The sequence below is a fragment of the Oncorhynchus clarkii genome, chromosome 24 (genome assembly GCF_045791955.1).
Source record: "Oncorhynchus clarkii lewisi isolate Uvic-CL-2024 chromosome 24, UVic_Ocla_1.0, whole genome shotgun sequence".
NCBI lineage: Eukaryota > Metazoa > Chordata > Actinopteri > Salmoniformes > Salmonidae > Oncorhynchus > Oncorhynchus clarkii.
In genome coordinates, this window is record NC_092170.1 from 5,797,087 (window position 1) to 5,812,014 (window position 14,928).

General features: G+C 43.3%; 1 protein-coding gene across 1 annotated transcript in view; it reads left to right on the forward strand.

Annotated features, from left to right (window-relative positions):
- The window catches only part of LOC139382476 (serine/threonine-protein kinase D2-like), a 59,555-nt gene extending 44,875 nt beyond the window's left edge, over window positions 1-14,680 (forward strand). Inside the window, exons 11-18 of the mRNA XM_071126552.1 lie at window positions 339-391; window positions 539-611; window positions 708-814; window positions 2,852-3,013; window positions 10,213-10,311; window positions 11,173-11,440; window positions 11,562-11,647; window positions 11,870-14,680. Coding sequence (XP_070982653.1) covers window positions 339-391; window positions 539-611; window positions 708-814; window positions 2,852-3,013; window positions 10,213-10,311; window positions 11,173-11,440; window positions 11,562-11,647; window positions 11,870-12,082 — 1,061 coding nt within the window. The 3' untranslated portion in view covers window positions 12,083-14,680. The remainder of the gene's footprint in view (window positions 1-338; window positions 392-538; window positions 612-707; window positions 815-2,851; window positions 3,014-10,212; window positions 10,312-11,172; window positions 11,441-11,561; window positions 11,648-11,869) is intronic.
- Window positions 14,681-14,928: the final 248 nt, after the last annotated feature.

The window sequence follows — 14,928 nt, forward strand, 5'->3', positions numbered from 1 at the left end:
CCAAGTGTCTTAGTTCCTAACGTTCCAGCCAAATTGGCCATCTGAAGAACAGAATCACGGGGTCTGGATCTGATATCAGTTTAGCTCTTAGTCTGGATTTACAGTCCTGCTGTTTGTGATCTGGGGCAAGGGGGGCTGGTGTTGTGGGAGAGGTTACAGTGAAAGGCTTACGGGTGGTATGCAGTCCAAAGGTCGAGGAACAGAAGCTTGTTTTCAGAGCTCCTACCACACACACAAACACTATCTCTGTAGTGACCCCACGTAAGGTCAGATGGGAGTCCTGTATATGTTAGTGTGGATGGTTAGCATTTTTTCTTTTTTTTTTCTTTGATCCTCAGGACAGGCTTCAGTCAGCATCTCAGTGTCCAACAGTGTGATCCAGGAGAACGTGGTGAGTAGTCTCTTGACATACTGTCGTAATACACGACCGTACATTATACATTCACAATCACTACCAAGGACTTTGTGGTGATGATGATGATAATGAAATGTACGATAACGGTGATGTTTATGTTGCCTTCGTCAATTTCTCCTCCAGGACATTGGCATGGTGTACCAGATATTTGCAGATGAAATCCTTGGTTCTGGACAGTTTGGAGTGGTGTATGGGGGTCAGTGTCTCCAGTCTTCTACCATCGCTGTATTAAGTCAGTTAATCAGACTCCTGTAATTTCCTCTCTTCCTCTCTTCTACCCCCCCACCATCAGGGAAGCACAGGAAGTCGGGGCGTGATGTGGCGGTGAAGGTGATTGACAAGCTGCGCTTCCCCACCAAGCAGGAGAGCCAGCTGAGGAACGAGGTTGCCATACTGCAGGTGACCACCAGGGGGAGACACAGATACACATTTTCAACAGGTCTACCAGTACAGTACTAGTGCAGTTCATCAGCTACACTGCATGGCCAAAAGTATGTGGACATGTGGTCGTCAAACTTCTCATTCCAAAATCATGGGCATTAATATGGAGTTGGTCCCCCCCTTTTGCTGCTATAACAGCCTCCACTTCTGTGAAGGCTTTCCACTAGATGTTGGAACATTGCTGCAGGGACTTGCTTCCATTCAGCCACAAGAGCATTAGTAAGGTCGGGCACTGATGTTGGGAGATTTGGCCTGGATCACAGTCAGTGTTCCAATTCATCCCAAAGGTGTCCGATGGGGTTCAGGTCAGGGCTCTGTTCAGGCCAGTCAAGTTCTTCCACACCGATTTCGTCAAACCATATTTGTATGGACCTCACTTTGTGGGGCATTGTTATGCTGAAACAGGCAAGGGCCTTACCCAAACTGTTGGCACAAAGTTGTAAGCACAGAATCGTCTAGAATGTCATTGTATGCTGTAGCATTAAGATTTCTCCTCACTAGAACTAAGAGGCATAGCACGAAACTTGAAAAACAACCCCAGACCATTATTCCTCCTCCACCAAACTATACAGTTGGCACTATGCATTTGAACAGGTAGCGTTCTCCTGGCATTCACCAAACCCAGATTTGTCCGTCGGACGGCCAGATGGTGAAGCTTAATTCATCACTCCAGAGTCCCCGTTTCCACTGCTCCAATGTCCAATGGCGGCGAGCTTTACACCACTCCAGACAACGCTTGGCATTGCACATGGGAATCTAAGACTTGTGTGCGGCTGCTCGGCCATGGAAACCCATTTCATGAAGCTCCCGAGGAACAGTTCTTGTGCTGACGTTGCTTCCAGAGGCAGTTTAGAACTTGATAGTGAGTGTTGCAACCGAGGATGGACGATTTGTACGTGCTACACACTTCAGCTCTCGGCGGTTCCTTTCTGTGAGCTTGTGTGGCCTACCACTTCGCGGCTGAGTTGTTGTTGCTCCTAGACGTTTCCACTTCACAATAACAGCACTTACAGTTGCCCGGGAATATTTGAAGAACTGACTTGTTGGAAAGGTGGCATCCTTTGACGGGGCCACGTTGAAAGTCACTGAGCTTTTCGATACGAGCCATTCTACTGCTAATGTTTGTCTATGGAGATTGCATGGCGGTGTGCTTGATTTTATACACCTGTCAGCAACGGGTGTGGCTGAAATAGCCGAGTCCACAAATTTGAAGGGGTGTTCACGTGCTTTTGTATATGTAATGTATGTGTAGCTGGTGGCTTACTGCTGCCACACAAAGGTGTCCCAAATGGCACCGTATTCCCTACATATTGCACTACCCTGGTCAAAAGTAGTGCAATATGTAGGTAATAAGGTGTCATTTGGGACGCAGACTGTTAGGCTCCCCACCTACAGATGTCGGATCTTAATTTGAGCCAGTTTGCTACAGCAGGAAAATAATCCTGCAGCAACAGACAATGTGAATTATTATGTGGATTATAATTCAGGGTTTGAGGCTTTTTTCGTGAGGACAAATCAAGTTTTAAAGTGGAAATTACAAACTTGAGAAGCCTTTTTAAACCTTGAATACACATGCTGTGCAGGAAAATTCTCAGCAACAAAAAAATTATCCAATTAAGATCTTACCTCTGTACAGGCCACGAGGGTCCATGTTTTTTTTTTAAATCATAGGGTTGTCATGCCAACTGCGTTCAATTACATTGGCAGGTTTTGCAGCAGAATTATCATCTCTATGGGGTGTAGTTAGATAAAGGTCAAGTGACAAATAAACACTGCCATCGCACTATACTCTAACTGATACTCAGTCTAATTCTCTCTCAATCTTCCATCCCCTCCACTCTACCTCTCCCTGTTTCTTTCCCTCCCTGGGTGCCATTTCCCAACTCTTCTTCTGCCCTCTTTCTCTCTCTCTCTCACTCTCACTCTCTCACTCACTCACTCACTCACACACTGTCTCGTGCCCCCCCCCATGCTTTCCCTCTCTCCATCTCCCAGAGTCTACGTCACCTGGGCATAGTGAATCTGGAGTGTATGTTTGAGACTCCAGAGAAGGTGTTTGTGGTGATGGAGAAGCTCCATGGAGACATGTTGGAGATGATCCTGTCCAGTGAGAAAGGACGGCTCCCAGAGAGGCTCACCAAGTTCCTCATCACACAGGTGAGTGTTTGTGTGTGTGTGTCTACTCCCATACGGGGGGGAAAAAAACTTTCAAATATATATATTTTTATAAATGTTTTAGGATACATGTGAAATATGTACAATTAGACAAGTAATGTATTTGTCCAATTGTAATGTTCCACGAAATGAGTGCCTTTTGTATCCCTTTGATAAGTTAAGTAGCAATTATTCACCAATATTTCATTTTTTAATCTTCTGTTATATGAAATGAAGTGCCCTTTAACATAGAGCACATGGAGATTTCAATAAATCTAAATTTCAAAATGAATCAAATTCAGCATTTGGACATGTACCTCTGTGAACCCTCTGTGACTTCTAAGAAGATTTAACGTTAGCTACCGAGCTAACAAGCTAGAAGTTAACCAAAGATCTTAAGGTCGGCGCTCTAGAAAGAGTTCCCGACTTGGAATTCCGCGTTGGATGACCGTTCATAATGTATTTTCCCAGTCCAAACTCGTTTTTTCCCCGTGTTGAACTCACTAAAGTCTGAGATCTCCCAGTTCCCAGTTTCCAGTTGTTTTGAACGCGGCAGTCGTCATGCTGGATTGACAGCATGGCCAATGTATTCAACCTTTTCTGTTGCGTGTGAATGTTTATCCTTTTAAGCTTGGAGAAAAATATACTTTCAGACGGATGTTTTAAATCCTTAAACCCAGACTTGGACCACACACCCTCTCCACCGAATAGCAGGCAAGGGAAGCAAAACAACGATTGCTTTGCAACACTTGCAGTTAGCCATTAATTGCTTCCAAACCACTTATTGTGTCTGTGTCCAGCGTCTGTGTTCTTTTGCTCATCTTAATCTTTTCTTTTTATTGGCCAGTCTGAGATATGGCTTTTTGTTTTGCAACTCTGCCTAGAAGGCCAACATCCCGGAGTCTCCTCTTCACTGCTGACGTTGAGTCTGGTGTTTTGTGGGTACTATTTAATGAAGCTGCCAGTTGAGGACTTGTGAGTCGTCTGTTTCTCAAACTAGACACTCTAATGTCCTCTTGCGCAGTTGTGCACCGGGGCCTCCCACTCCTCTTTCTATTCTGGTTAGAGACAGTTTGGGCTGTTCTGTGAAGGGAGTAGTACACAGCGTTGTACCAGATCTTCAGTTTCTTGGCAACGTCTTGCATGAAATAGCCTTTATTTCTCAGAACAAAAACAGACTGACGAGTTTCAGAAGAAAGTACTTTGTTTCTAGCCATTTTGAGCCTGTAATCGAACCCACAAATGCTGATGCTCCAGATATTCAACTAGTCTAAAGAAGGCCAGTTTTAATGCTTCTTTAATCAGCACAACAGTTTTCAGCTGTGCTAACATAATTGCAAAAGGGTTTTCTAATGATCAGTTGGCTAATCCAAGTTTAGCATTTTAAAAGGCCAACACAACGTGCCATTGGAACACAGGAGTGATGGTTGCTGATAATGGGCCTCTGTACGTCTATGTAGATATTCCACAAACAATCTGCCGTTTCCAGCTACAACAGTCATTTACAACATTAACAATCTATTTATTTCAGATTAATTTGATGTTATTTTAATGGACAAAAAAAAGTTTTTTTTTCAAAAACAAGGACATTTCTAAGTGACCCCAAACTTTTGAACGGTAGTGTATATACAGTGGAGCAAAAAAGTATTTAGTCAGCCACCAATTGTGCAAGTTCTCCCACTTAAAAATATGAGAGAGGCCTGTAATTTTTATCATAGGTACACTTCAACTATGACAGACAAAATGAGAAACAAAATCCAGAAAATCACATTGTAGGATTTTTAATGAATTTATTTGCAAATTATGTTGGAAAATAAGTACTTGGTCAATAACAAAAGTTTATCTCAATACTTTGTTATATACCCTATGTTGGCAATGACAAGGGTCAAACGTTTTCTGTAAGTCTTCACAAGGTTTTCACACACTGTTGCTGGTATTTTGGCCCATTCCTACATGCAGATCGCCTCTAGAGCAGTGATGTTTTGGGGCTATTGCTGGGAAACAGACTTTCAACTCCCTCCAAATATTTTCTATGGGGTTGAGATCTGGAGACTGGCTAGGCCACTCCATGACCTTGAAATGCTTCTTACGAAGCCACTCCTTCGTTGCCCGGGTGGTGTGTTTGGGATCATTGTCATGCTGAAAGACCCAGCCACGTTTCATCTTCAATGCCCTTGCTGATGGAAGGAGGTTTTCACTCAAAATCTCACGATACATGGCCCCATTCTTCTTTCCTTTACATGGATCAGTCGTACTGGTCCCTTTGCATAAAAACAGCCCCAAAGCATGATGCTTCCACCCCCATGCTTCACAGTAGGTATGGTGTTCTTTGGATGCATCTCAGCATTCTTTGTCCTCCAAACACGACGAGTTGAGTTTTTACCAAAAAGTTATATTTTGGTTTCATCTGACCATATGACATTCTCCCAATCTTCTTCTGGATCATCCAAATGCTCTCTAGCAAACTTCAGACGGGCCTGGACATGTACTGGTTTAAGCAGGGGGACACGTCTGGCACTGCAGGATTTGAGTCCCTGGCGGTGTAGTGTGTTACTGATGGTATGCTTTGTTACTTTGGTCCCAGCTCTCTGCAGGTCATTCACTAGGTCCCCCCGTGTGGTTCTGGGATTTTGCTCACCGTTCTTGTGATCATTTTGACCCCACGGGTGAGATCTTGCGTGGAGCCCCAGATCGAGGGAGATTATCAGTGGTCTTGTATGTCTTCCATTTCCTAATAATTGCTCCCACAGTTGATTTCTTCAAACAAAGCTGCTTACCTATTGCAGATTCAGTCTTCCCAGGCTGGTGCAGGTCTACAATTTTTGTTTCTGGTGTCATTTGACAGCTCTTTGGTCTTGGCCATAGTGAAGTTTGGAGTGTGACTGTTTGAGGTTGTGGACAGGTGTCTATTATACTGGTAAGTTCAAACAGGTGCCATTACAGGTAACGAGTGGATGACAGAGGTGCCTCTTAAAGAAGAAGTTACAGGTCTGTGAGAGCCAGAAATCTTGCTTGTTTGTAGGTGACCAAATACTTATTTTCCACCATAATTTGCAAATAAATTCATTAAAAATCCTACAATATGATTTTCTGGATTTTTTTTCTCATTTTGTCTGTCATAGTTGAAGTGTACCTATGATGAAAATTACAGGCCTCTCTCATCTTTTTAAGTGGGAGAACTTGCACAATTGGTGGCTGACTAAATACTTTTTTGCCCCACTGTATATACAGAGTGGGAAGGAAAAGTATGTTAGAATTACCTGGATTTCTGCATAAATTGGTCATAAAATGTTATCTGATCTAAGTCACACCAATAGACAAACACAGTCTGCTTAAACTAATAACACACAAACAATTATAATTGTTCATGTCTTTATTGAACACATCATGTAAACATTCACAGTGCAGGCTGGAAAAAAGTATGTGAAACCTTGGATTTAATAACTGGTTGACCCTTCTTTGGCAGCAATCACCTCAACCAAACGTTTTCTGTAGTTGCAGATCCGACCTGCACAACAGTCAGGAGTAATTTCAAATCAAATTTTATTTGTCACATACAGGTGATTAGCAGATGATATTGCGGGTATAGCAAAGTGCTTGTGCTTCTAGCTCCGACAGTGCTGTAGCATCTAACAAGTAATGGCATATTTTCTTCTGTTGAAACAATTCTGTTGTTGATTTACTTCTGTGTTTTGGGTCGTTGTCCTGTTGCATCACCCAACTTCTGTTGAGCTTCAATTGGCGGACAGATAGCCTGACATTCTCCTGAAAAATGTCTTGATAAACTTGGGAATTCATTTTTCCGTTAATGATAACAAGCTGTCCAGGCCCTGAGGCAGCAAAGCAGCCCCAAACCATGATGCTCCCTCCACCATACTTTACAGTTAGAATGAGGTTTTGATGTTGATGTGATGTGACTTTTTTCCTCCACACATAGTGTTGTGTGTGTTCCTTCCAAACAGCTCAACTGTAGTTTCACCTGTCCACAGAATATTTTGCCAGTAGCGCTGTGGAACGTCCAGGTGCTCTTTTGCAAACATCAGACGTGCAGCAATGTTTTTTTTGGACAGCAGTGGTTTCTTCCGTGGTGTCCTCCCATGAACACCATTCTTGTTTAGTGTTTTACGTATTGTAGACTCGTCAACAGAGATTTTAGCATGTTCCAGAGATTTCTGTAAGTCTTTAGCTGACACTAGGATTCTTCTTAACCTCATTCAGCTTTCTACGCTGTGCTCTTGCAATCATCTTTGCAGGACGGCCACTCCTAGGGAGAGTAGCAACAGTGCTGAACTTTCTCCATTTATAGACAATTTATCTTACCGTGGACTGATGAACATCAAGGCTTTTAGAGATACTTTTGTAACCCTTTCCAGCTTTATGCAAGTCAACTATTCTTAAACTTGGGTCTCCTGAGATCTCTTTTGTTCGAGGCATGGTTCACATCAGGCAATGCTTCTTGTGAATAGCAAAGTCAAATTTTTTGAGTTTTTTTATAGGGCAAGGCAGCTCTAACCAACCTCGTCTCCTTGATTGGACTCCAGGTTAGCTGACTCCTGACTCCAATTAGCTTTTGGAGAAGTCATTAGCCTAGGGGTTCACATACTTTTTCCCACCTACACTGTGAATATTTAAATGATGTATTCAATATAGACAAGAAAAATACAACAATTTGTGTGTTATTAGTTTAAGCACACTGTGTTTGTCTATTGTTGGAACTTAGATGAAGATCAGATCAAATTTGATGACCAATTTATGCAGAAATCCAGGTAATTCCAAAGGCTTCACATACTTTTTCTTGAAACTGTATATGTTTGTTGTTTTTTTGCTAAACAGGTGGCTCTGCCCCACACGCGCTGAATGACGGGTCGCCACTGGTTGCACAATGTATAGATATTGTTTGAATCGATAAAAACAAAACAAAAACTTAAGAAAAAAAAGTGCCCAAGATCTATTATTTAATTGATTAATAAAATAAATACTTACTTACTGTTTTTTTTTCTACCTTTTGAGATGGGAAAACTTTAAAAAAAAATTTTTTTTAATGAATTTTAACATTGTGTCATAAAGAGCACATGTTCAAGGTGCACTATGCAGAAATTGCTATTTGAAAACGACATTGCCGAAGTCGAGGATCGGTAGGATGGTCAGTTTTACGAGGGTATTTTTGGCAGCATGAGTGAAGGATGCTTTGTTTGCGAAATAGGAAGCCGATTCTAGATTTAATTTGGATTGGAGATGTTTAATGTGCATCTTAGACTTGCTTTCAATGAGAATGACAGATCTCACATTTCTATGTGAATTTGGTTCGGATCACCCAAAAAGTGACATTGTCTTATTCTGGTGACAAGACAATCGATGCTTGGCAGCCGTTTGAAAAATGAAAAATCATGCTTTTTGGTCCATAATAATCTCATGTAGGCTAAACACTGCGTATACAAAACATTAAGAACACTTGCTCTTTCCATGACCATAGACTGACCAGGTGAATCCAGGTGAAAGCTGTGATCCCTTATTGATGTCACTTGTTAAATCCACTTCAATCAGTGTAGATGAAGGGGAGGAGACAGGTTAAAGAAGGATTTTTAAGCCTTGACACAAATGAGACATGGATTGTGTATGTGTGCCATTCAGAGGGTAAATGTACAAGACAAAATATTTAAGTGCCTTTGAACAGGGTATGGTAGTAGGTTCCAGGCACACCGGTTCGTGTCAAGAACTGCAACGCTGCTGGGGTTTTTTCAGGCTCAACCCTTTTGATGCACATAATCACATATTTGTCCCTGCAGCCAATATGTGATTGGAACAGTAGCAACAGAACGTATGATACAACAAATGCATCTAAACAGCATTGTTGTCTGAAAAAGCCTCGAAACAATGTTTTGTACTGATGGGAAATAAAGGTCTTCACAACTTTATTCCTCAATTTCACCTTTTATTGTGAAACATAAATGCAAACTTAATAGCATCACACAGAATACATCCACAGCCAAACTCATTCCATTCATTAACCGGTTGCACTGACAAAATAACTAAACATAAGTTAGTGACCTAACAGCTAGACTTGTTTACAATGTACCACATCTCTGGTGAGCACAAGGGAGAAATGCAACATTATTTAGAAAAGAGATGCGTGTCGGCTAATTTGTTTTATGATGGTAGCCATGTTTGTTTATGTTTGACAAGTGAAAACTCCCTAATCCCAGAATGCCATTCATTTTAAGACGCAAATCAGTCAAGTCAAAGATGGCTGCGCCCATTGCCCGAATAAGATCTACTTGATTTGGCAACTCACTTTGGCAGCTCGAGCTTAGGAAGGTGTTCCTAATGTTTGCTGTTCTCAATGTACTCTGCAGATAGTGCTGTTGGCTAGAGATAACGCTGTTGGCTAGAGATAACGCTGTTGGCTAGAGAGCACGTGCCAATACCAGAGTGAACACACTCGCTATATAACGCAACATTTTTGTGAGAAAACCATTTTACTTGTTGTTTTTTTTACTTACATTTTTTATTTGATACACGGGAATTTAAACCCAAAATGTATTTGTATGTGCACTGCCATCACAGACAGCCTTTAAATAGTCTAATTATTGGAACCAAATCTCTGGTAGGAAAATGCAGATTTTAGAATATTTTGCATGAAAATCTGTCGCCAGTTGGATGGAAACTAACTACTGATCAATATGTAAAGAGTGATTTAAAAAGGCAAATTAGTAACCGCTCTAGCTACCCTGTAGACTAGATGTCAGGGCCCTGAATTTCTGGAATATTGTCAGGCATTATATGCATTTTTCAAATTTGAAATGCATTTGAAATATACTTTTTTATCTGCATGGGTTTGATACTGTTTTTCATAGTTTGTATTTTTTTTTACACCACATTTTAATAAACTTATCTAGGTGTGTTTGTGTGCGTTTCCTACAGTTGTATAGTTTCTCAACCGCTGTGTGTGTTTCTCATATTTTCTCACATCATGAAAATAAACCTGCAGTCAAACCATCGAAGTGTCAAATTTACTTCAGAGTTTTGTTGGTTCCCGGTCGTGTTCTGTAGTTACTCACTCCACAGATCACTCACCACGTAACACATACGTCCTTCCTGAAGCGGATGTTTTCCTTAGGGGTATATTCTCACTCTCTGTGTGCGTTTTGGTTTCCTGTCACAGCCCAGAGAGTCTAAACCATATCCTGTGTATGTGTGTATAGATTCTGGCAGCCCTGAGGCACCTGCACTTTAAGAACATCGTCCACTGTGATCTGAAACCTGAGAATGTCCTGCTGGCCTCTGCCGAGCCCTTCCCCCAGGTACAGACACCTGTCATCGCACACACCATGACTCTACACATCCAAGCTAATGTAGACAGCCCTTAACTCAATGTAATGCACATTCATGCATATTATACAAATTCACCCCGACTTTATTCCACTCCAAAGCAGCAATTCACACACGTCTGTCTGTCTGTCTCTGTCTGTTAATTCAATTTGCTTTATTGGCATGACCTAACAATATACACATTTCCAAAGCTTACTTTGGATATTTACAATATGAAAATAATAATAATTAAAATTGTCAACAGGACAACAGTAACAACAATAACCAAGGGTCAAAATAACCATACATTCAACAATAACAATAAGCATACAGTAGAGGACATGTGCAGGTTGATTGGTCTGTCAGACACTGTCCCTCATCTTATGGCAGGCAGCAATGTAGTGCACTGCCAACCCACAGCTCTCTGCGTCCTCCCCCAACAGGACGGGTAGCCTACTCTCATCAGAGAGGTCTTTAAAACCTTGCTTGAATAAGGGTTTCAAATTTGGGGAAATGCCACTCTCTAATTGTTTTATATTTTAGACATTTTGTCTGGAAATGCAGCTCTGTCTCAGGTTCTGCTGTGGTGCAGTGGTTGCACAGCCTTTCCTCTACAGGGGAGCCAGGTTTTCCTGTGTCTTCCCTTCTCAATGGCAAGGCTGTGCTCACTGAGCCTGTACTTTGTCAAGGTTTTTCTAAGGTTTTGATCACTCACTCTCTCTTTCTCTCTCTCTCACTCTGTCTTTCTCTCTCTTGTTCTCTCTCACTTTCTCTCTCTGTCTTTCTCACTTTCTCTCTCTCTCGTTCTCTCTCTCTGTCTGTCTCGCTGTCTCCATCTGTGCGCGTGTGTCCAGGTGAAGCTGTGTGACTTTGGCTTTGCCCGTATCATTGGTGAGAAGTCGTTCAGGCGTTCGGTGGTGGGCACCCCGGCCTACCTGGCCCCAGAGGTGCTCCTCAACCAGGGCTACAACCGCTCCCTGGACATGTGGTCTGTAGGAGTCATCATGTACGTCAGCCTCAGTGGCACCTTCCCCTTCAACGAGGACGAGGACATCAACGACCAGATCCACAACGCTGCCTTCATGTACCCGCCCAACCCCTGGAAACAGATCTCACCTGATGGTAAGACACACACACTTGTACTCGTGAATGGCAAATGCAACTGTCTTACGCAAACATGGGTAAGTCTATCGTTATGGCGTTCACACACTGTTCTCAACTGTGTGTCTGTGTTCCTCTTCAGCCACTGACCTGATCAACAACCTGCTCCAGGTGAAGATGAGGAAACGTTACAGCGTGGACAAGTCTCTCAGTCACTCCTATCTACAGGTACACAAGTCAACAGAAGCATGGTGGCGATACAAAGGTCCATTACCTACAGTGGAGACACAAGGCCACCAAACTTACTTATTTCTCATGTTTCTCACCTCTTATCTCATCCTCTTTCCTCCTTCCATGCTCTTCTCTTCTTCCCCTCCTCCCTATCCTCCCATCAACCATCCCTCTCTCCCTCCATCCCTCACCTCCCTCCATCCCTCCCGCCCTCTCCAGGACTACCAGACGTGGTTGGATCTGAGGGAGCTGGAGACCAAGCTGGGCGAGCGCTACATCACCCACGAGAGCGACGACTGTCGCTGGCAGATGTTTGCCCGCGAATACACGCTCCCCTACCCGGCCCACCTGGTGCCCCCTCTGCCTGCGCTCGGCTCCGACGATGAGGACGCAGACATGCAAGGGCTCACCGAGAGGGTCAGCATACTCTGAGAACCTGGAGAGCCAGGACCCACGCGGACACAAGGGACTCGGACTGACCCAGGGAAGAGGAGGGGAGCGAGTAGAGAGAGAGAGAGAGAGCGAGAGGGGCTGGCTGGCTGGATGGAGGTCTGGAGAGTGGGGAGGGGGAGGCTGGGAGGTTTAGCTGTTAGAAAAGCGCCTTCTATTGAGATGATCCCGCCCCTGTCCGTCTACTAATGGTGTCCCACTCCGGCCCTAGCCTGTCCAGTCTCCAGACCCCATCCTTGACCCCTCTCTCATCGGTCTAGCTTAGCTCTTCCACCCTTGAACTCTTTGAGTGTAAGAGATTTGCTCTTCTGTATCCCACAAGGCCATGCTGTACTGTACCCAGTGGTCAGGGGATGTGTAGAATATTGTTGCTTGCAGTGTGCTCATTCAGTCTAAGCTGCAGTATGGCAGAGGTCAGTTTGGGTGAAACACTCAAAATGCAATCTAAGCTCCTGGCAGAGGCACAACTTGCATCTTTCTATCTTCGAAGCCTGGGGAAGCACAGGGATCCCCTGCGTATTGTGATGAGAGACGGGGATAGAGACAGACAAAAAACCTTGAAGGACTCGGATGAATCCACTTACGCGGGACTTACATCCACCCATAAACAAATCCTTATGAACTGTTTTATTGTCATTGAATGTGATGACTGGAAGCGCCCTGCCTGTACTGTCATACCGGTTTGCTGCAGACCTCGAAGAGTTTAATGGGGACAAAGGAGTCATTTAGTGCCTGTAAGTGGTAGATAAAGGGCTTTTAACTGTAGGCAGCAGACCAGCGCTCGTGGGCTGTCATGGTCTCCGAGGAAATCTGCCGTTTCAAACGACGACAGAAGAAAACAAAGCCGGAAGTGGATCGAGGATTGCACCTTTTTTAAAAACTGTCCACTGATACTTTTCTAGTTGGCCCAGCGTCATTCTATTGCTCTTCTAGTTACTGTAGAAAGACGACCGACTGCCCATCTCTGGCGTCAACGTTAAAGTGTGCGAGGAGGGCTCCGATATCGATGGCTGACTATGAACCTAGCATGTCAACTCGTTGGATGTCCACGTGAGGTCCATTTTTGTCTAGAGGAAAAGCATTGTCATGAAGGAATATTGTGTACATGTGTAACCATATCTATATGTAGTGTAGTCAAGGTATGCCTGGTGGAGAATGTAAACCCATGGAAGGTCCCAGCATTTATATGTGACACCGATACAAACCTTGACGTACAATTGTTCATCTGTGTCATTTTATCCGGCGTGTTGCCTCTTGAACATTGAGACGGAAGATTAGGGGGGGGGGGGGGGGGGGGGGGATGTGGAAGGCTGGGGCGAAGCATAGGAGGAAATAATGACGGTGATTTATGCATACCGCTCTTCAGACGTTACCTGCTCAGAATTTCCATCACACTGGAGCATATACACTATGTGGATTGAATGACAAATTGAGTGCGATAAATATGTAGCGAGCGTCCAATAAATAATCAGCGTGTATGGATGATGTTTTCCTCGCACGATGCTTGCTCCCCTTTTTGATTGACAGGCCAAATGTCTGCCTATTTAATACATCATGGGTGGCCTGCTGCCAAGGCCTTTTCACAGCCTGTCAATCAGCTCTCCTAGGTAACGAGTGTAAATGACATGTTACACATGGACAGATGGGAGAGGACTGGGGCTTCAGATGGACATGGGGGGGGGGGGGGGGGGGGGGGGAGCAAAACTCATTCCACGGAGGGCCGAGTGTCTGCGGATTTTTGTTATTTTCTTTCAATTTGTGTCTAATTAAGACCTAAACAACCAGATAAGGCGAGTTCCCAGCTAATCAGGGACCTTAGTTGTTCCATAGTGGACAACGGCGGAGAGAAAACCGCGGAGACTCGTCCCTCCATGAAATGAGTTTGACACCTGTGCCACTTGTCAGGACACAAAGCCAGCGTTTTGCATTATTCTACACAAGCATATTATGAGAGCCTTGTGGCCAGCTCTGAAAGAAAGTTGTTAACTTGTTAATTACAATTTTTCATATGTAATTTAGCAGGCACTTTTATCCAAAGTGACTTAGTCGTGCATGCATACATTCTCGTATAGGTGGCCCCAGGGGGAATTGAACCCACAGCTCTTGAAATTGCAATGCTCTACCAACTGAGCCACAGGAACATGCTGAATGGTGAGAGCTCTTCACTAGACTGCTGGGTCTGCCAGAGGGACAATTGTTACTCTTACTGTCTTGGAAAGGTCAAGAGGGGAGCATGGTTGGAGGATAAGTGGCCGTCTCACCCAGCAGGTAAAAAAATACATCATACTCTGAAACTATTGGTGGCAGCAACAAACCCATCAAACCTGGGTTCAAATACATGTGTATTTGTTATTTAAATACTTATTTTCTGTGTATTTTGAGTATTTTCAAATAATGTGGCCCAAATAAACTACTTCTATTTGAAGTATATTTTGAAAATCTTTAGAAACCAGGGTTAAATGCATGGGATATATTTGAGTGAGTGTATAGGTATTTTCAAATACTTTTCAAGGGTTTTTCCAGATACATTCCAATATTCAACTAGCTGTCTTTTCAATAATAAAACAATATTTAAATATATCCAAATGTCTTTGAAAGTAATTGAAATACACTAAATAGTATTTTAACCCGGGTCTGAAACCCATACTCGATTGTTTTAAATTATGTGATGTGATCCACAAAGCAGTCAAGTTGTGGAAAGGGGGTATTTCAATGATAGGACAATGCCTAGACTATTAGCTGCCATGGCAACAGACAATAGGCCTACGAGTATACATGTTCGACTAGTACGGTTTTCATCTCGCTACAATGCCAAACAAGGTCATCAG